We start from the raw sequence: 21,895 nt of genomic DNA on the forward strand, positions 1-21,895 counted from the left end.
CTGTGCCTCCTTCCGATCGAAGAAAACAATTCGAGATCGGAGGGCCCGTCGACACGAAATGAGAAGATCAGCACCAGCACCGGAGGCCATCTTTGAAGAGGAGATCGTCGAAGAAGACGTCTCAGAGGACGAATATCCAATCGAAGATATCTCAGAGGACGAGGCTCCACTCGGCGCAGAGGAGGACTCGCCTGATCTCCAGATAATATCGGGGGCAGAGGATTCGGACAATTCGACCCCATCTCGACAACCCGTGAGTACATCTGCCACTGCACGACAGACATTACCCAAACAGAAGGCAACGGTCAGCACTCCGCCCATGGGGCCCAGTCGAGACCGACATTTACCCTCTAACGCCCCGCCCCGCCTTCGGGCCCGGCTCCGAGGAAAGACAGTACGCCTTCCGGTGCCTCGGCACTGAAAAAAACACCATGCGCCAGTCACTACACCTCCATTGGCACCAAAACGACGTTCGGCACCGAACATAAACACTTCGGCGCCCAAAGACAAGGGCATTTCGGCACCCGTACTGGCGCCAAAGACAAAAACTGTATCAAACCCGAAAGCTTAGACTCCGAAACCTTCCGGTTCAAAAAACAAAGAGAGGAAGCCAATTTCCGGCGCCACAGGACCAGCAAAACCTGTCTCCACGCCGAAACCTTTAACACCGGTACCGAAGACTACAGATAAGGAAAAACAACATTCGGCACCGAAAGCATTGCCAAAAGACTCAAGTACTCCTCATCAGGCAAAAAGTACTAAACAACCTCTATCGGCTCCGAAAAGATCAACGCTGAAGAAGGTTATAGAAGAGGAAGAACTGTTTAAACCAGATCCTAGACAGAAAAAAGTCCATATTAATCCAAAAACTGGACATGTGGAAGCAATTCCTTATAAGAAGAGACCAGCAGACACACCACTTACACCTGTGGTCCCTGCCAAAAAGGACTGTGCAACTTCTCCAATGCACCCTTCCTCTCCTTCAGCTTCTTCTTCTCCTGTAAATCCATATGTACAAGCTACAACTTCTCCTGTTCACTCTCCTGCATTATCACACCACACTGATGCGGAGTATGATTTGGGTGGGGGCGGGGATGATGTTCCAGAAACACATACATACCCCTTAGATGAGGATGCCAACACAGAATACCCTAAGGATGATGAGGATGCATATAATTTTTCACCAAATAATGCACCAGACGTCCCGGATCCTCAGTACTACCCAACAAAACTTTCCTGTGAGAAGGTGGCCTGATATGCAGTGCTCACTATTCTAGTGAACACTATGTATCAGTACAGCAACCCTTATTGATGATTGGTTGTAAGTCAACCTTATAGACCAGCTATCCTAGTAGCGTGGATACGAGCAGTCTAAGGCTAAAGACTCGAGAGGGCGTGTTAAGCCAGCTGTTTACCACACATATACCCCTTGAACACCAAGTGAAAGGACACCACACAAGTGTTATGAAAATAAACAGTTATTTATTAAAGATCACAACAGCCCTGTACTCTTTATGAGGACAGGGTACTAAGCACAAACCAAAACTCTTACAAAAATACTTAAGTTAGCACAGTATATACAAATGCCCGAGGGGCACGGAAAACCATATACTCTGAAAGTGGAATGCGAAATTCCTAGCAGGTAAGTACAGTACTAATAGCTTTTGGAATCGCTAGGACTTGACTAGGGAATCGTTAGATTACTTCTAGGAGGCCTAGGGGACTCGGGTGCAGTGTGTGCACTCTCACGCGAGATGCGGACAAAAGTCTATGGTAGCTAGGAATTGAAAAGTTAGTGTTCTCGGGCGAACCCGACCTGGTAGGGAGAAAACGAAAGTAGATTCTGACCCTTGGATAGTGAGGCTATGCTGGGGCACCGAAATGCCGAAGTTACCTAGCCCAGGGTCTGCAGCTGCATAGGTCTGAAAAGACGTCGGGAATCCTCGTAGACGGACCAGGAGCCGGAAGAAAAGATGCTGGCCGGTGACCAGTGAAGAAAGTTCAGTTGGATCCAAGCCTGGATCTCGAAGATAGATGACACCTGAAAGCAGAGGGGACCAAGTTCGAGACTACTAGCCAGTAGTCAGTGGGCACCAGGAGGGCACCGGATGGTAGCCACCTCGACAAGGTGAGTGGGTGACGCTTGAGCTCGAAGATCTCACGGACCAGGAGGCGTTGTCGGCGACCAGGATGGAGGATCGAGCTGTCCCACGAAGATAGAAGCTGTCGGCGTCGCTGGACCCAGGATTGGGCAACAAAGCCTTGGCAAATTCAAGCCCACGCGGTGGACTCAAAATGGCGTCTGGAGTGGACCAGGAGGGTCCGGGGTGCCTCTCTTCAAGAAGGAAGCAAGGGCCAGTCTGGAGCAACCAGACCAGCAGTCGTGAAGTCGTCGGGCGTCGTTCAGAAGGCCACAAGCCAGCCGGCTAGTAGCCAAACAACGCGGTGCACAGCAAACAGCAGAAGGGCCCCACGCAGATCGTGGAGATGCAGGGAGGCTGACCTTGGGTGCTGGAGCTGCGCAGGGTCGGGGCTTCTCGGACCCCAAAGCACTCACCAGTGGAGGACACGGTGGGCTTGCAGTAAAGATGTTGTGCAGTCTTGGCGATCGTCGGTCCCTCGAGGTCTCGTCGCACTCACGGTTCTCAGCTTGGCTGTAGAGGTGAGTAGAGGTCAGAGGTGCCAGGGAAGCCGGGTCTCGTCGAGCTGGGTCGTCGGATTCGTGATGAAGGACTTGCAGCAGACCGCAGTGTTCTTTAGGATGGTGCCCGCTTGATGCAGGGTGACTACTCCTTAGCCACAAGGGAGAATCTTGAAGAAGAAATCGTGAAGTCCTTTCGAAGAAAGTGGTATCTTGATTCCAAAGATGATCTAATTTGAACAGGGGGCCCGCTCCTATCTTTATACTAAAAAAGGGGGCTGACCCGGTGACTAGGTCCTGCCTATGGGTGGGACCAGGAGGGGGGTGGTTACACCCCTCTCCCCTGCCGGACTTCCCCAGGCCAGGGGCTGGTGTGCCCCTGGAACTGGTTCTGACTGGCCTATGCGTAGTGAGCACCGGGGTGCCACTCAGCAGTCACCTTCCTGAAAAGCCCTGCCTACCCAGGATACACAAAACCATGTCTGGGACGGTGCTAGCACCGCCCCGGACAGGAAACCCTTTGTCCAGGCCTCCCTCGCTGGAAGGACTCCCAGCAGCAGGAGGTCAGACTCGTGTCTGTGGTGGCAGCATCCATTTTGTGGAGCTGAGGCTTCAGTTAACTTTAACCGGGGTTCACAGTTACATACATGTCGTGTCCCTCTAGAAGGGTGGAATGCTAACCCCGTCGCCAGAATTGGCGAGGGGTTAGTATTCCAATTCGTATGACACCTTACTCGACATGTTTTGATAAAGCAATACCAAAGATAGCATTTAACCGCGAGGATTATAATGCACTTAAGAGTATATGGTATGCGATATCATGGAACAGCTATTAGGACTTGATTCCGCAAGCTGCAGACAGGCTCAGCTCATGCCAGAGCACCATCTCACACGATTCCAAGCACTCTGCCTTCAGGATTGTCAAGGCCGGCCATAGGAGTGACTGATAGGAATCTGTGTGTCCATTTTAGGGTTAGGTATAGGTATACTACACCTACAGCAAAGGGTGTTTACACGACTTTGCCCCAGCTGTCATGCAGCCAGTTGTGTCAAATTTAGGAGGCCAGCCAGGGGTGGCATAATACATGCTGCAGCCCCTGGCAGCCCTGGGTACACCTATGCCCTGAGTTACAGGGTCTGATAAGGTGGCCCAGTACCAATTGGTAAATGCACCTAGGGTACATGAGGTAATTTAGAAAGAGAACAGCCAGGCTGTGGGTCTGATTGGCAGGCCCACAGCCAGAGAAAGTTGTAAACCAGTGAAACAAAAGCAAAAAATCTGGGTGATCATAGGATTGCAGACCCTACTCTCCTACAACTATAAGTCATGACGAAGAACCGTGAGCCTATTAAAAAACCTAGACCACTAAGGGATCTGATCGAAATGGATCCTGACGAAGTCCACAGACTCTTGAGGCTCTTCCACGCCGGATGTTCAACACCACTGCTTAGGACTAATTATGTGAACATACAGCATCACTCTGTTTTGAATCTTACCCCTGTTCCCTCATTCTATATTAAAAACGGTCTCTCCTCCTGCATTGGAAGCAATATTATAGTTGCACAGATCCCCCCAGTACAGTTTACCGGAAAATCTCACTCCAGTTGGAGGCGTTACATACCTTTGATGTTTGAGGGTTTTGGGGATAATTCTCGTGAGAAGGTGGCAGTGAGATTGGTGCAGTTGACTCAACTTTCATCATATGGATATGTCCACTGGGAGCTGAGTGGGCCCCTTCATTGCTCTTTGTAAACACCCCGCCCACCGATGCAATCTTGATTTCAGTCTCAGCGGGGGTTTGTTTAGATTAGCTCACAGGGAAGGGGCATTTCCTATTTATTTCTGCTTTCAAAACAGGGAGAAAATGTAAACTTTTTTGATCAGCAATCGCTTTTTTAATTTATATAAGTTTGTATCACACCTGGGTACATGCAAATCAAATGTTTAATTGACGGGCATTACTTTTTGCTTTTATGTATGGAGTGTTTGCTTTCCTGTTTAAGTATGGTTCAGAAATCTCCATGTGATCAGATAATTTTAGTGTATATGAATTAAATAAAGCTAACTGATAATAGAAGTAAGTAGCTGTTTCTTTCTGATTTTTACATCCATTACTGCTCAGTTTGTACAGATTTATCTTTCTGTTCAAATATGAATCTTAACATGTTTGAGTTATAGATTCTCGTAGCTAATTATTGTTTTTATTAAAGCAGTGCATTTGCCCTCTTTAAACTACTTACCTCGGAAAGGGTTGCTTTCAGTGCAACTCTTTGGTTTGGCATTTTGCGTGAGAGTTTTGACTTATTGGTATGTACATATTCTTTACATATTTGATGGACTGACATTTCTTTTATTATAGGGAAATGTGTATGTAAAATGCCCATCAATTGCTGCAGCTGCTGCAGCTGTGAATGCATTACACGGAAGATGGTTTGCAGGTAAGGAAATTTAATATGTATACTTATTATTTATTTTTATTTTTTACGTAGAAGGCAGCCCATGGTTTGAAAGCAGCATTCTTGGAGTGATAGCAGAGTCAGTGGGTGTGCAGTGTCTTATTCTAGATTCACAGGCTGTGCATTATTCTGGCATTTAGTGGTTGTGTCATGATACATTCTGTATAACGTTTTCTTTTGAAGAGTCCAGCATTGGTCAGTGCTTAATTAGTGACAGTGTTTGCCAGTGATCGCCCCAGGCACTTATTTGTAAACACTGGCGCATATTAATGAGAATCCACAGCATAGTGCAAGTGTGTATTTTTGTTAGCAGAGGTTATTTGTGAAATGTGTAACTATTTAATATATCGTAAAAACATTAGTCTATTACTTGGACCTACAGTTTAATGTGAAATGCCCCAGCATCTTTTTTTTTTTAACAAAATTAAGTACTGTTGGGGTTCATCATTCAAAGTGTAAGCCCACAAATGCCTTTGACATTAGGTATATCTTCATCTTTTATTGAAACCTAAAATAATTTCAGCTTATAATTTTACACTTACTAGTTAGAGCTCTTTGCCAGTGGTCACATTCAGAATATTTGTTACACTCCTGAGTTTTGGAAGCAAAATATCTTGGTTATTTGAGTTTCTTAGGTGCCTACATATTGAAGGACATGGAAAATACTTGCCCAAATTACCATTGAATATTTGCCAAGTCTGATAGTGGGAAAATGTACTAACTTTACACCAAATACTTTAGAGCTAAGGGGAATAATAACTTTGGGTGCATTATACTATGGGTCAGGCAAAAGTGCAGAGTTCACCTAAGTACAGATTGAAGAAGACTGACGCATTGTACACTACCTAGGAGGCACAAAGAGGAGGCACAAAGAACAACTCAATGAGGTGCCCTAAACACTACCTAAGAAGCTGAAGTATTCAATTCTTAATGAGTGTAAGTCTTCAGAGCCGAAAATATTGGATGCTAAGACAAAAACAAAACCTTTATTGTGAAAAAGATCAATGCTGAAATGGCATACAGAGTCAACACAGTGATCAAAATATACTGGTGTGTTGAAGAAGCCTCAACTGTTTTGCTGTGCTTGGAAAGAGGGTTATGACTAGATGAACAGTAATTACATAGGGCCAGATGTACAAATAACCTTGTTGCAAAATACTGATAGCAAATTGCGACAAAGATTTTTAAAAACGAACCTGTATGAATAGGTCAGTTCTTAAGAATTACAATTTTTGTAGGTTGCAATCTTACTTTCCTTATGAATGATGTATGTTGAAAATTACGAGTCACTATGATTGAAGGCCATCACAAGAATGGTGGCTTGCTGGGGTCACCAGACCACTGGTCCGTGGTCATATATAAATGTAAACTTTTTTTTAATGTAGCCCATTTTCCGTAAAACCTTTTTATGTTTGAGTGTTTGCAGTAATCCTAGAGATAACTCCCCAACAATCTTTTTAGCATTCACAACGGGGAAGGGGTCCAAAAGGAACATCTTCCCTTTTGCAAATGGGTTACCACGCTAGCTTGGAGGCCTGTAACCTTTCTGTGGGCTGTAACTGCTATTTCTGTCCTAAAATAATGATATGTAAGGATAGGAATCTGTTTGTAATAGGATCTTAACATGTTCTTTCCAAATAGCGGTTTGGTATCCATTTTGAAGTCCTTTAAAGGAGTTAGTAATAAGTTACTCCAGAAAGAGGTGTAGGACATTGCAAAACATTTTTTCTGTCTCAAATTCCAAATCTGAGAGTTCTGATGGATACCAGCAGATTCCTCACCTTCTGAATACCCTAAGCATCTCTCGATCCGGTAATTTTTCAATAGTTCTCCCCTACTGGTAGGGACGCTGGCTCCCTCATGGCTCTGTGGCATAACTGAAGCGATAAAGGGCCATGTCGGGATGCTGTCTGTGCTCTTTTCCGTGCCATTGATGTGATGCAGAATTCCTCTCGCCTCAAGATAATTATTGTTGGTCAACAATCTTAGTTCCCTTTTCTTAGTAGGTGCAATTTTTGACAGTTTGTCTTTGCTGAAACGATCCAGAATCAAGCTGTCAAGACTGCAAGAGTAATATGTGCTCTGCGGGCCTTCATTCAATCTGTCTCTGGTGCCTTAATTCCGACCACAGCATCAACACCTGTGAGAAAGTGGCTCTAAATATACTGGACCAGAATAAGGTACAGTGTGTATAGAGTCCACAAACCACAGAAGTTAAATCCTGGTGTGACCTTACTCTCTAAAGTGGTAGCTTGGTTGAGCAGTAAGGCAGTACCAGAGGACAGTGTAAAGCATTTGTTGTACACACTCAGTCAGCAAAATGTTTCACACACTCAGACTGAACTCCAGGCCAATTCTTTTTATATCAAAAGATATAGTTGTTTTATTTTTAGAACCAACAGGTATCAAAATATACTGTTCTCAATATGAGAGGTCTCAGATGAGTGCTTTGTAGAAAGGCAATACACTTTGTAAACACAATAGGTACAGGGGTTGCAGTAGGCAACACAATTCTACACGCAATTTAACATTGAGCTCAATGGATTTTCCTATATAAACACAGTTGATTACTTTGTAGATTACTTTGGTAGTTCCAGGACTGGATCCTAGATTCAGTCCTGGGGTCTAAGCTGAAAACAGTTTAGCAAAAACGTTTGTTATTGCAGTGATTTTTTTTAGGAATATAAAGCCATTTTAAAAGTTCACACTTAGAAACTTTTCAACAGAAATCTGGCAATGTTATCCAATGGGAGAAAATTCAGGTTGCAGGCAAAGTACGATCTCATTACTTTTGTATTCCAGTACTGGTCTCCTGGGTCCAGCACCGGGGTCTCAACTTAAAACAGGTAAGTAATTTTGTTTCAGTATTTCGTATGATTTTTAAAGAATATTTCGAGTTTTCAAAAGTAGACACTTGGAAGAAGAAATTTCATAGAAAAGCAGACAATGGATTCCTATGGAGAAAATACACGTTACTAGTAAACACGATAAGGATTACTTTTGCGGTTCTGTACTGGGCTTGAAGGTACAGCACTAGCCTCTCTCCTGATCACAGGTGAGTACTTCGGAATTCGGTTGATTTTATATGAATATTTTAAGTTTCCAAAACTTCACACTTAAAAGATTTTTCGAGTCTTGCCAGTCAATGTTATCCAATGGCAGTTAAGTGAGTCACCGGTTTCCAGGTGAGTACTCAACTGGTGAAGTTAATGTTCTGGGCATAGACTCGGGGGTCCCCCAGGGTCAGGTAGGTCCAATTGGTTCACCCTCAGAGGCACAGGGGCAGCCGGGTGCAGAGGTAGTTAGGCCCAATTGTATCCAATGAGGGGCAGGGGGCCTCCGGTTGGTGGCTGCTGGCTAGCAGGCCACGCGGCTGTGGGAGCTGGGCTCCTGGTTACTTGCTCAGAGCAAAGGGGGAAGTGGGATAGGGCAAAGGTGGCACGGCCAGGGGACGGCTGGGTGCAGGGTGCTTTTGAGCCATCGGGCGCTCAATGGTATTGTGAGAAGGTGGCCTGATATGCAGTGGTCACTATTCTAGTGCCCACTATGTATCAGTCCAGCAACCCTTATTGATGATTGGTTGTAAGTCAACCTTATAGACCAGCTATCCTAGTAGCATGGATACGAGCAGTCTAAGGCTAAAGACTCGAGAGGGCGTGTTAAGCCAGCTGTTTACCACACATATACCCCTTGAATACCAAGTGAAAGGACACCACACAAGTGTTATGAAAATAAACAGTTATTTATTAAGAATCACAACAGCCCTGTACTCTTTATGAGGACAGGGTACTAAGCACAAACCAAAACTCTTACAAAAATACTTAAGTTAGCACAGTATATACAAATGCCCGAGGGGCACGGAAAACCATATACTCTGAAAGTGGAATGTGAAATTCCTAGCAGGTAAGTACAGTACTAATAGCTTTTGGAATCGCTAGGACTTGACTAGGGAATCGTTAGATTACTTCTAGGAGGCCTAGGGGACTCGGGTGCAGTGTGTGCACTCTCACGCGAGATGCGGACAAATGTCTATGGTAGCTAGGAAATAGAAAGTTAGTGTTCTCGGGCGAACCCGACCTGGTAGGGAGAAAACGAAAGTAGATTCTGACCCTTGGATAGTGAGGCTATGCTGGGGCACCGAAATGCCGAAGTTACCTAGCCCAGGGGCTGCAGCTGCATAGGTCTGAAAAGACGTCGGGAATCCTCGTAGACGGACCAGGAGCCGGAAGAAAAGATGCTGGCCGGTGACCAGTGAAGAAAGTTCAGGTGGATCCAAGCCTGGATCTCGAAGATAGATGACACCTGAAAGCAGAGGGGACCAAGTTCGAGACTACTAGCCAGTAGTCAGTGGGCACCAGGAGGGCACCGGATGGTAGCCACCTCGACAAGGTGAGTGGGTGACGCTGTAGCTCGAAGATCTCGCGGACCAGGAGGCGTTGTCGGCGACCAGGATGGAGGATCGAGCTGTCCCACGAAGATAGAAGCTGTCGGCGTCGCTGGACCCAGGATTGGGCAACAAAGCCTTGGCAAATTCAAGCCCACGCGGTGGACCTAAAATGGCGTCTGGAGTGGACCAGGAGGGTCCGGGGTGCCTCTCTTCAAGAGGGAAGCAAGGGCCAGTCTGGAGCAACCAGACCAGCAGTCGTGAAGTCGTCGGGCGTCGTTCAGAAGGCCACAAGCCAGCCGGCTAGTAGCCAAACAACGCGGTGCACAGCAAACAGCAGAAGGGCCCCACGCAGATCGTGGAGATGCAGGGAGGCTGACCTTGGGTGCTGGAGCTGCGCAGGGTCGGGGCTTCTCGGACCCCAAAGCACTCACCAGTGGAGGACACGGTGGGCTTGCAGTAAAGATGTCGTGCAGTCTTGGCGATCGTCGGTCCCTCGAGGTCTCGTCGCACTCACGGTTCTCAGCTTTGCTGTAGAGGTGAGTAGAGGTCAGAGGTGCCAGGGAAGCCGGGTCTCGTCGAGCTGGGTCGTCGGATTCGTGATGAAGGACTTGCAGCAGACCGCAGTGTTCTTTAGGATGGTGCCCGCTTGATGCAGGGTGACTACTCCTTAGCCACAAGGGAGAATCTTGAAGAAGAAATCGTGAAGTCCTTTCGAAGAAAGTGGTATCTTGATTCCAAAGATGATCTGATCTGAACAGGGGGCCCGCTCCCATCTTTATACTAAAATAAGGGGGCTGACCCGGTGACTAGGTCCTGCCTATGGGTGGGACTAGGAGGGGGGTGGTTACACCCCTCTCCCCTGCCGGACTTCCCCAGGCCAGGGGCTGGTGTGCCCCTGGAACTGGTTCAGACTGGCCTATGCGTAGTGAGCACCGGGGTGCCACTCAGCAGTCACCTTCCTGCAAAGCCCTGCCTACCCAGGATACACAAAACCATGTCTGGGACGGTGCTAGCACCGCCCCTGACAGGAAACCCTTTGTCCAGGCTCCCCTCGCTGGAAGGACTCCCAGCTGCAGGGGGTCAGACTCGTGTCTGTGGTGGCAGCATCCATTTTGTGGAGCTGAGGCTTGAGTTAACTTTAACCGGGGTTCACAGTTACATACATGTCGTGTCCCTCTAGAAGGGTGGAATGCTAACCCCGTCGCCAGAATTGGCGAGGGGTTAGTATTCCAATTCGTATGACACCTTACTCGACATGTTTTGATAAAGCAATACCAAAGTTAGCATTTAACCGCGAGGATTATAATGCACTTCAGAGTATATGGTATGCGATATCATGGAACAGCTATTAGGACTTGGTTCCGCAAGCTGCAGACAGGCTCAGCTCATGCCAGAGCACCATCTCACACGATTCCAAGCACTCTGCCTTCAGGATTGTCAAGGCCTGCCATAGGAGTGACTGATAGGAATCTGTGTGTCCATTTTTAGGGTTAGATATAGGTATACTATATCTACAGCAAAGGGTGATTACACGACTTTGCCCCAGCTGTCATGCAGCCAGTTGTGTCAAATTTAGGAGGCCAGCCAGGGGTGGCATAATACATGCTGCAGCCCCTGGCAGCCCTGGGTATACCCATGCCCTGAGTTACAGGGTCTGATAGGGTGGCCCAGTACCAATTGGAAATGTACCTAGGGTACATGGAATCCATTTTAAAGAGAGAGCAGTAGGCCTGGGGTCCTGATTGGCAGGGCCCCAGGTCGACTATGTCCAAAACCAGCTAAAACACAGGGCAAAAAGTTGGGGGCAACCATAGTCAGGAGGTACCTTCCTACAGGTATTCAATGGGAAAGGTCACAAACTAACAAAGGCTGCAGGCTCGGGGACCGAGACTCTTCAGGGGCGAACACCACTTCGAGAGATAAGTTGGGATCTTTGAGCACAGGTAGGTACCGCAAAGGAAGGCACAGGGGGCTTTAGGGCTCCGGGTGCAGGGGTGTGTTTAGGTGTCGGGAAAGCTTACCCTCAGCTGGTCACGGTTGGAGGGGCCCATGGTTCTGAGTCTGCAGGCGTCGTCTGGTTTGTCGAGGAGGGTCTTTGGGCACTGGACTTCGGGTTCCAGTCGCCAGGGGACGTCCTCGTGGTCTTGGGGATGGGCCAGGCTCGGCGGGTGCACAGTGGGCTGGTCCCGAGCTTCCTGGCTAGCACCAGGGGTGTTGTGCAGCAGAGCCTCTGCTGATGGAAGTCCCAGTCTTTAAGAGGGTCAAGGCAGGCGGGTCCTCTGGGTGTCCCAAGGTTGCTGTCCGCTGGAGTCGCCAGGGTTTAGGCAGGAGCAGGTTCCAGGATCGACAGGCCGCTAGGGCTGGGGCCAAGTCAGTTGTGTTCGTCCTGTTAGCAGCTGCACGGTGGGTCTTCCTCCTCTTGATCTTCTTTCTTCTTTTCGTATCTGGATCTGAGGAAGGAAGGTTCAGGGAGTCCCTAAATACTGAATTTAGGGGCGTTACAGGTAGGGCAAGGGCAGGGACCAATAGGTCCCTGTCCTGGGGTGGGTACACCCCCTAGCCTGCTCCTCTCCTGTGGGAGGGGGGCAGGAGCCTAGCTGTGATTATGCAGGGCTCCCCATATTCAAGATGGCCGGAGCCCGGGGTTGTGCTTCACCTAGTCTCCCCCACCAGAGGGGTGGGGTTGGCACAGGCTGGCCCACCCCCCCTTCCTGACGTAGTTTTTCCCACCAGTCTTTCCGCCGGAGTGGGGTTTAGGACTGGTGGGAGCCAGTTGCTGGGTACAGCAAATGGTCTGGATAAGCTCACAGAGGCGGCAGGCCTTTGAAGCTTCCTCCTGCCCATCCCGGGAGAGGAGACCTAGCACCTTGCTCAGGATGTGCATTTTATGCAGGACCAGGAGAGTGGGGGGCTCTCCACCCACGGGTCCAGCAACATGTCTGCTGTGTGGCAGCCTCTCAGTCAATACGTGGATTGTGGTTAGGTTTCAGGGGCATCTCTAAGATGCCCTCTGTGGTGCATTTTTCATTAAATCCCACACTGGCGTCCGTGTGGATTTAATGTGCTGATAAGTTTGATACCAAACTTGTCAGTCTTCAGTGTAGCCATTATGGTGCTGTGGAATTAGTAATGTCGATCTCCCAACACCATATACGCTTAATGGCATCACTGCACTTACAGTGCCCAGGAATGGCCTGGGGTACTGTAGGGGCACAGGGCTCATACACATGTGCCCTCACCACTGGCACAGGGCACCCAGCTAGAGGGGTAACTGATGTATGGCAGGGCAGTGGGCATGGCACACAGGGATGTCGGCCATGTCGACTCTTTGTTTAGTTCTGTACTTAGGCACTCAGCCTGCAAAGGCAGTGTGTTGTGTGCGTGCCAGGGTACAGGGCCCCTAAGGGTGGCACAATAAATGCTGCAACCCTTAGGGGTCTCCTCTGGTCACCATGCCCTGGGTACCTAGGGTACCATTCACTAGGGGCTGACAGGTGGCCAGAGATGCCAATTTGGATTTAGTTTCAACACAGTTTTAGGGAAGGCACACAGGCCCTGGGTACCTGGTTGGCAGGAGCCCAGGGCACACTCAGTCAAAGCACATCAGCAGTCAGAAAAAAGTGGGGCATACCCATGCAAGAAAGATGCCACTTTCTCACAACACCTGCGACTCGTGTCAACAAATACATCCCAAGACGAACAAAGAAGAAAAAGCCAAGCTGTTCAGGACCAAAGTGCAGGATAATCGCCGGGACTTTGGAAATGTCATTTAAGATTAAAATCTGTTGCGTCAGTCTTGAAAGTCATCAAAGAGAAAACACAAGGAAAAGAGAAGACGCATATCCAGATAATCTTCAAGAAGCAAGTCACCAAAACTCCAACTTCTCTTCCAGGGGATCCTCATCAATAGTCATAAGCATTAGAATATTCCCGCCCATGCGCAGGACCCCGGAAACACTATATCATACGTGCCCCACATATATATACATATATATATATATATATATATATATATATATATATATATAAACCTATATATATAAAAACATGCAATAGCAGCCAAATAACATCAGAGCTGAAATATGCTGTGAAGAATTTCCACCATACATGAATAATAAGCATTAGAAACATGAGAAACACCACCAAAGATTGTTTAGAAACTGTTTTAATGCTCAGAAAGCAGTGAGCTGGACGGTGGGGCCCCCGCAGTGTGAGGACTCTGCCGGCTGAGTCGGGCCGCCCGAGCTACAGTGCACGGAGCAACAGTGGGATAACAGGCACCCCATCACGCCGCTGCACGCTGCAGGTAGCACTCGGCCTCTGAATGGCCCCCCGCCTCCCCCCCCCCCCCCCCCATGCACCGGCATCATAGCGACGAGACCTACCATCGCATAAAAGGGTGGACTGCCATTCCCGAATTTTACAAAGTGACTGCTGCGCCCGGGGGGGGGGGGGGGGGCTGGAGAGACCTTCTGCACGCGTTAGACACGGTGGGACAGCGACGGGTGGCCTCTCCCTGGCGGCTGTGCGTGGGGGACACCGGCAGAATACCACTCGACTGCGACTCACTCTTCCTTGGCCCAGACCAGTGTCATAGGGGACACTCTGCAACCACTACCCTGCAACACGCAATATGGGCAGGAACAGGGCCAAGGCGCAGGACCACGGTGCTGGAACCGACCTTCAGTCCACGGGCTCGGAGGACCCACTGGCATCCTCGAACGTGGAGATGATCCCCAACGGGCAAGACTTCCCAGGATGCGAAACTGGACCTTATACTAGCTGAAATCAAGGCATCTAGGGAGGCGCTAGAATCCCGAATGGACAACATGGCGACAAGCCTCTCACTGCTCAAGGCGGACCATACGAAGTTGGCGGAGAAAGTCAAAGAGCACAAAATAGCACTAGACGACCTCATCCCACAACAAACATCCCACTCTACAAAGCTCGAACAAATGGACAAACAGATCAAATTGATATGGGACAAGTTGGATGATGCGGAAGGGCGGGCCCGCCGCAATAACGTGCGCATACTGGGTATTCCAGAGAAAAGCGAAGGGAAGGACCCTACCCAATTTGTGGAGGACTGGCTAAAGCGGATAGTGGACCCCCAAGACCTCACGCCACTATACAGTGTGGAGAGAGCGCACCGGATGCCGGCGAGACCGCCTAAATCAGGAGCGTCACCGCGCCCCTTAATTGCCTGCCTGTTACACTACAAAGACCGAGACTCGGTCCTGAGGACCGCGAGGGAGAAGGCCCCATTGCGCTTTGAGGACAAGACTATTTCGGTGTACCCAGATTTCACCCCAGCGGTGCAGAGAGCCCGCTCGACGTTCCTGGGAGTTAAGCGCATGTTGCGGGACAGGAATGTGAAGTACGCTTTGCTATACCCGGCACGACTCAAAGTGCTTTACAATAATAGGTCCTACTTTTTCGAGTCACTGGAGGAAGCGGCGGAGTGGATTGAGGTGACTCTAACGCCCCCGATCACACAGGATCCCTTCGAGGAGGATCGCGGAGAGGGATCATCGCGCTGGGGAGGTCTCAGCCGGAAGGGAGCAACAAAGGATCACGCGCACCGACACGCGGCCTCTGGGGGACCGCCTTCGGCCGGGACCGAAGGGATAGGGCAACTGACAACGGCCGCCCTGGCTGAGCACGACGCCCGGGACCCTGCTGCGTCAGCCAGCCGTTCCGCCACTCACACGGAGGTGTCTGGATCTGCCGATAGCCTGCAACTGTTCCCCAAGATCACGGCACAAGAAGCGCATGACCTGTGACTGTGGCAGGGCAGAACGTCGGATGGTAACGTATGAACTGTCTGCAAGGCGATCGGGGGGGGGGGCCTTCTTTGCTCTTGGTGAGATGGAGTGCTACCAACAGACTCTGGACTGGTGTAAGAGGCCCCAGACCCCCACCATATAGACATGTTTAACTGTAAGGCATGTCCACGTTGGGCTATATTGTTTGGATCCCGAAAGGTTTTGTTCGGGGACCTGGGAGTTTCGGGGTTGTTGTTTTTTGTACGGGCACGAGACTTCTGGCTGTTTAATTATACCTGCTCCATGGTGCGGAATCCGCCGACTGCACCTGTTGACGCTAGGGATGGGGACCCTTAATGACTATAAATTGTGCACTTGGAATGTTCGTGGCATGGGGTCGGTCCACAAAAGACATAGAATCTTAGCTCAACTGAATCGCAGGAAGGTCCATATTGCCTGCCTTCAAGAAACCCATTTAACGACCTCAGAAAGTGGGAAATTGCTTAAAAAGTGGAAGGGTCAATTGTTCGCCACCTCTTACTCAGCCTTCTCGAGAGAGGCAGCTGTGTGGCTGAGGAATTCAGTCCCCTTCAAACTGGTGGAACTGAGGGCGGATACGAATGGCATATATGTATTTGTCCGAGGGTTGTTGGATGGTTCCCCTGTTGTGCTGGGAAGTGTATATGCACCGAACTCGAACCAATCAGCGTTCCTGGTGACGCTTGGCGGAGTGCTGGCTGATTGGGCTGATTTTCCCTGGTTGCTGGGAGGGGATTTTAATGCTGTGCTGGATGTATCAATGGATAGATCGCACCCACCATTACAGGCCACGGAAAGTAGGAAACAGGCTGAGGCGCTAGCGCAGTGGGCAGAGGGATGGCAATTAACAGATGCATGGCGTGGCAAACACATCTCAGACAGGGAGTATACATTCTATTCACCACCACACAAGTTACACACCAGAATAGATCATGTGTTCTGCACCACGCCACTCTTAGGGTCGGTTTTAACGGCGGAACACATGGGAAAAACTTTCTCAGACCACAACCCGGTGGAAGTCGCTTTTCAGTGGGGTAGGATCCCTACCCCCATACCAACCTGGCGCCTTAACCCAGACCTATTAGAGGACACGACTTTCCGCGCATCACTAGAGATGGCCATTGTGACTTACTTTGACATAAACGGTGGGTCAGCGAGTGCCCGCCAGGTGGAGTGGGATGCTTTTAAGGTCACAATACGGGGTGAAGCGATGAGCACACGGTGGGCATGAGGCACACTGTGATGGACAAACTCCGGGATGTGGAGGGACGCCTAGCACTGCTGGAGAGTGAAGCTGCCGGCACGAATGTGCCTTTCACGCCCCTACAGGAGGCACACATCCAACATGCAGAGCTGTTAGAGGAACTGCGTATCCTTGACTACCGAGAGTACACGAGTAGACAACATGCACAGGCAGATAAGGCAGGACCTTTATTAGCCCGGCTGGTAAAAGACGACCCGATACACTTACCCATAATGGAGGTGCTAGACCAGGGGGGGACCATGGCAACTACGCAGCTGAGTGTGAACGCAGCGTTTCAAGACTACTATGGGACGTTATACGGCCCACACGACCCTATGGCGGATGGGGCCCTCGGGGACTTCATGAGGGGGTTGGAAATACCGAAGCTAGAGGAGAGACAGAGGAAAGAGCTGGCGAGGCCTATCACGATAGCAGAAATTCGGCAGGCCATTTGCGCCCTCCCGCGGAACAAAGCCCCGGGCACGGATGGCCTTCCAGTGGAATTCTATGGAGCCTTCATAGATCTTCTGGCACCACGACTACTAGAGGTATATCGGGAGGCACTTAAGGCTCGGGGTCTTCCACAGTCCACACTGCAAGCCCTAATAGTATCACTGCTGAAACCAGACAGGGACAGCCTATGTATAGCAAATTACAGACCGTTATCATTACTGAACACGGATTACAAAATACTAAGTAGACTACTAGCGAACAGACTGGCTCAATACATTTCATCGCTTATACACCCAGACCAGTATGGCTTTGTCCCGGGCAGGAGCACTGCTATGAACCTGCGGCGCCTCAGCCAAATCATGCTAGGTACACCGGGAGGGGCGGGGACGGAGGGCTGCGTATCGCTAGACTTGAAGCAGGCCTTCGACTCCATCAAGTGGGACTACATGTTTGCGGCGCTCAAATATTTTGGGTTGCCGATAGAGTACATTAGTTGGGTGAAACTACTTTACACATATCCAACTGCACGGGTCCGCACAAACAGGTGCATATCGGCACAATTGGCAGTGGCTAAGGGTACCAGGCAGGGATGCCCATTATCCCCGCTGTTGTTTATACTAGCGCTAGAGCCCCTGCTGTGCAGACTCCGAGAGTCCGCGCAACACAGAGGTGTACGGAGGGGTGAGAAGACGCATGTGGTATCAGCGTACGCGGACGACATTATACTTTACTTCGGAGACCTGGGAGGGGACTTAGACCCTGTGCCCGAAATATTTAACGCCTTTAGCACTATGTCGGGCCTTACGATTAGTGAACCCAAGTCCTATGGGTTTTTCTTCTCTGCAGCCAGGATGGAAACTCGTCTTCCCTTTGCACCTTACTCATTCCAGGTGGCGGAGCACACCTTCCGTTACCTAGGGATACAAGTGTATAGAGATCCAAGGGACCTGCTGGAGGGCAACGTAGTAAGGGCAATTACGAAGCTGAGAGCACAGGTGCGGTTTTGGATCGCGCTCCCGTTAGCAGTGGCGGGCAGGGTGACTATTACCAAGATGGTGGTCCTGTCACGTCTGTTGTACTACTTTAAAGGACTGCCGCTGAAAATCCCTGCAGCGGTATTCAAAGCACTGGACACTCTGTTGACTGAATTTGGTCTGGGGCACCGGGAGGCGCGTATTAGCCTAAAGAAGTTGCAGCTTCCCACGTCTGCGGGTGGGATGGGGGTCCCGGACCTCCGGGCATATAACTTCGCATGTCACCTGCAATGGCTCGCCTACTGGCTGGCAGGACGCAACTTGCACGAAATTGATATGTCTGACTCAGAATGGAACAAAGGGAGGGTTCACGCACTATTGCTCCCGAAGGCAGGGATCCCGAGGTCCACGCCCCCCCTTCTCCGCATAGCGATTGAACACTGGAGACGGGCTGTAAAATACGCGTCTCCCACGTCAACTTACGCCCCTACGATACCGCTGTAGGAAGGTACATCCTGACTATGGTTGCCCCCAACTTTTTGCCCTGTGTTTTAGCTGGTTTTTTACATAGTCGACCTGGGATCCTGCCAATCAGGACCCCAGGCCTACTGCTCTCTCTGTAAAATGGATTCCATGTACCTTAGGTACATTTCCAATTGGTACTGGGCCACCTTATCAGACCCTGTAACTCAGGGCATAGATGTACCCAGGGCTGCCAGGGGCTGCAGCATGTATTATGCCACCCCTGGCTGGCCTCCTAAATTTGACACAACTGGCTGCATGACAGCTGGGGCAAAGTCGTGTAATCACCCTTTGCTGTAGATATAGTATACCTATATCTAACCCTAAAAATGGGCACACAGATTCCTATCGGTCACTCCTATGGCAGGCCTTGACAATCCTGAAGGCAGAGTGCTTGGAATCGTGTGAGATGGTGCTCTGGCATGAGCTGAGCCTGTCTGCAGCTTGCGGAACCAAGTCCTAATAGCTGTTCCATGATATCGCATACCATATACTCTTAAGTGCATTATAATCCTCGCGGTTGAATGCTATCTTTAGTATTGCTTTATCAAAACATGTCGAGTAAGGTGTCATACGAATTGGAATACTAACCCCTCGCCAATTCTGGCGACGGGGTTAGCATTCCACCCTTCTAGAGGGACACGACATGTATGTAACTGTGAACCCCGGTTAAAGTTAAGCGAAGCCTCAGCTCCACAAAATGGATGCTGCCACCACAGACACGAGTCTGACCTCCTGCTGCTGGGAGTCCTTCCAGCGAGGAGAGCTTGGACAAAGGGTTTCCTGTCCGGGGCGGTGCTAGCACCATCCCAGACAGGGATTTGTGTATCCTGGGTAGGCAGGGCTTTACAGGAAGGTGACTGCTGAGTGGCACCCCGGTGCTCACTACGCATAGGCCGGTCAGAACCAGTTCCAGGGGCACACCAGCCCCTGGCCTGGGGAAAGTCCGGCATGGGAGAGGGGTGTAACCACCCCCCTCCTAGTCCCACCCATAGGCAGGACCTAGTCAGCCCCTTTTCTTAGTATAAAGATAGGAGCGGGCCCCCCGTTCAAATTAGATCATTTTTGGAATCGAGACACAACTTTCTTCGAAAGGACTTCACGATTTCTTCTTCAAGATTCTCCCTTGTGACTAAGGAGTAGTCACCCTGCATCAAGCGGGCACCGTCTTAAGAAACACTGCGGTCTGCTGCAAGTCCTTCCTCCGGAATCCGACTGCCCAGCTCGACGAGAACCGGCTTCCCTGGCACCTCTGACCTCTACTCATCTCTACAGCAAAGCTGAGAATCGTGAGTGCGACGAGACCTCGAGGGACCGGCCATCTTCAAGACTGCACGACTTCTTTCCAGCACGAACGCCGAGGGATCCTCTGGTGAGTGCTTTGGGGTCAGAAGCCCCGACCCTGAGCAGCTCCAGCACCGACGTTCAGCCTCCCAGCATCTCCACGATCTGCGTGGGGCCCTTCTGCTTTTTGCTGCTCACCGCGTTGTTTGGCTACTAGCCCGCTGGCTTGTGGCCTTCAACGACGCCCGACGACATCACTGCTGCTGGTCTGGTGGCTCCAGACTGGCCCTTGCTCCCTTCCAAAAGAGGAAACACCCCGGACCCTCCTGGTCCACTCAAGACGCCATTTTGGGTCCACCGCGTGGGCTTGAATTAGCCAAGGCTTTGTTGCCCACTCCTGGGTCCAGCGACGCCGACAGCTTCATCCATCGTGGGACAAGCTCGCTCCTCCATCCTGGTCGCCGACAACGCCTCCTGGTCCGTGAGATCTGCAGAGCCCAGCGTCGCCCACTCACCTAGTCGAGGTGACTACCATCCGGTGCCCTCCTGGTGCCACCTGACTACTGGCTAGTAGTCACGAACTTGGTCCCCTCTGCTTTCAGGTATCGTCCATCTTCAAGATCCAGGCTTGGATCACTTCGAACTCTCTTCACTGGTCGCCTGCCAGCATCTTTTCTTCAGGCTCCTGGTCCGTCAGCGAGGATTCCCGACGCCTTTTCAGACCTATGCAGCTGCAGCCCCTGGGCTAGGTAACTTCGGCATTTCGGTGCCCCAGCATAGCCTCACTATCCAAGGGTCAGAATCCACTTTCGTTTTCCTCCTACCAGGTCGGGTTTGCCCGAGAACACTAACTCTGTGAAATCTAGCTACCATAGACTTTGTCCCGCATCACGCGTGAGAGTGCACACTCTGCACCGAGTCCCCTGGGTCTCCTAGAAGTAATCTCAAGATTCTATAGTCAAGTCCTAGCGATTCCAAAGCCTATTAGTACTGTACTTACCTGCTAGTAATTTCGCATTCCACTTTCAGAGTATATGGTTTTCCGTGCCCCTCGGGCATTTGTATATACTGTGCTAACTTAAGTATTTTCGTAAGAGTTTTGTTTTGTGCTTAGTACCCTGTCCTCATAAAGAGTACAGGGCTGTTGTGATTTTAATAAATACACTGTTTATTTTCATAACACTTGTGTGGTGTCCTTTCACTTGGTGTTCAAGGGGTATATGTGTGGTATAACAGCTGGCTTAACACGCCCTCTCGAGTCTTTAGCCTTAGACTGCTCGTATCCACGCTACTAGGATAGCTGGTCTATAAGGTTGACTTACAACCAATCATCAATAAGGGTTGTTGGACTGATACATAGTGATCACTAGAATAGTGAGCACTGCATATCAGGCCACCTTCTCACAACCGCTACTAGGGCTGCCAGCTGGGCTGCGAACACTATCAAACCACATGCTTACAGATTGGCACGACTTGGGAGTGACACAGGTGGGGGATTTCTTGAATGATGGCAAGATGATGACTTTTGAAGACTTTCGCATTACACACCATTCACCTGGGAGGACGTTCTTGCTGCACGCAGGTGTGAAATGTTACATAGCACAGGCATGGGCCCCTGACGGGACAGAGCCATCCACGAACCCACTAATCACGATGCAGTATCTAATGGGGACTGGCAGCCACCTGACCAGGTGGATAACGCATGGTATACGAGAGGGAAGGGCCATCCCGCTGCAACCATTACGCGATAAGTGGGAACACGACATTGGGAGAACGCTCAGAGATAAGGAGTGGGACAGGATCTTGAAATACCCCAAAAAGGTATCGAGGAACCAGAAGTTCAAATTCATACAGCTCATGCTCCTCCACCGAGCATATCTGACGCCTCACCGCCTGCACACTATGTTCCCAGACACTCCTAATACATGCCCAAGGTGTGGGGGGGGAGGATGCCCGACTGGTTCACATGCTATGGGCTTGCCCTAAGCTGGGGTACTACTGGACCACAGTACAGTCTGACCTGGCTAGACTAGTCCCTTCCAAACCATACAACACTTTGGAATATACCCTCCTGGGACTGGGCCCTGTGGAGCGAAGGAAGAGCGTAGGCACACGGTTCACAGACTTAGC

The 21,895-nt window shown here is 50.0% G+C and overlaps 1 protein-coding gene across 1 annotated transcript in view; it reads left to right on the forward strand.

Annotated features, from left to right (window-relative positions):
- Positions 1-21,895, forward strand: part of LOC147668336 (uncharacterized) — a 190,156-nt gene that overhangs the window by 149,859 nt on the left and 18,402 nt on the right. The window contains exon 7 of the mRNA XM_086948588.1: positions 5,002-5,080. Coding sequence (XP_086804714.1) covers positions 5,002-5,080 — 79 coding nt within the window. The remainder of the gene's footprint in view (positions 1-5,001; positions 5,081-21,895) is intronic.

The sequence above is a fragment of the Lissotriton vulgaris genome, unplaced genomic scaffold (assembly GCF_964263255.1).
Source record: "Lissotriton vulgaris unplaced genomic scaffold, aLisVul1.2 SCAFFOLD_640, whole genome shotgun sequence".
NCBI classification, from domain to species: Eukaryota; Metazoa; Chordata; class Amphibia; order Caudata; family Salamandridae; genus Lissotriton; species Lissotriton vulgaris.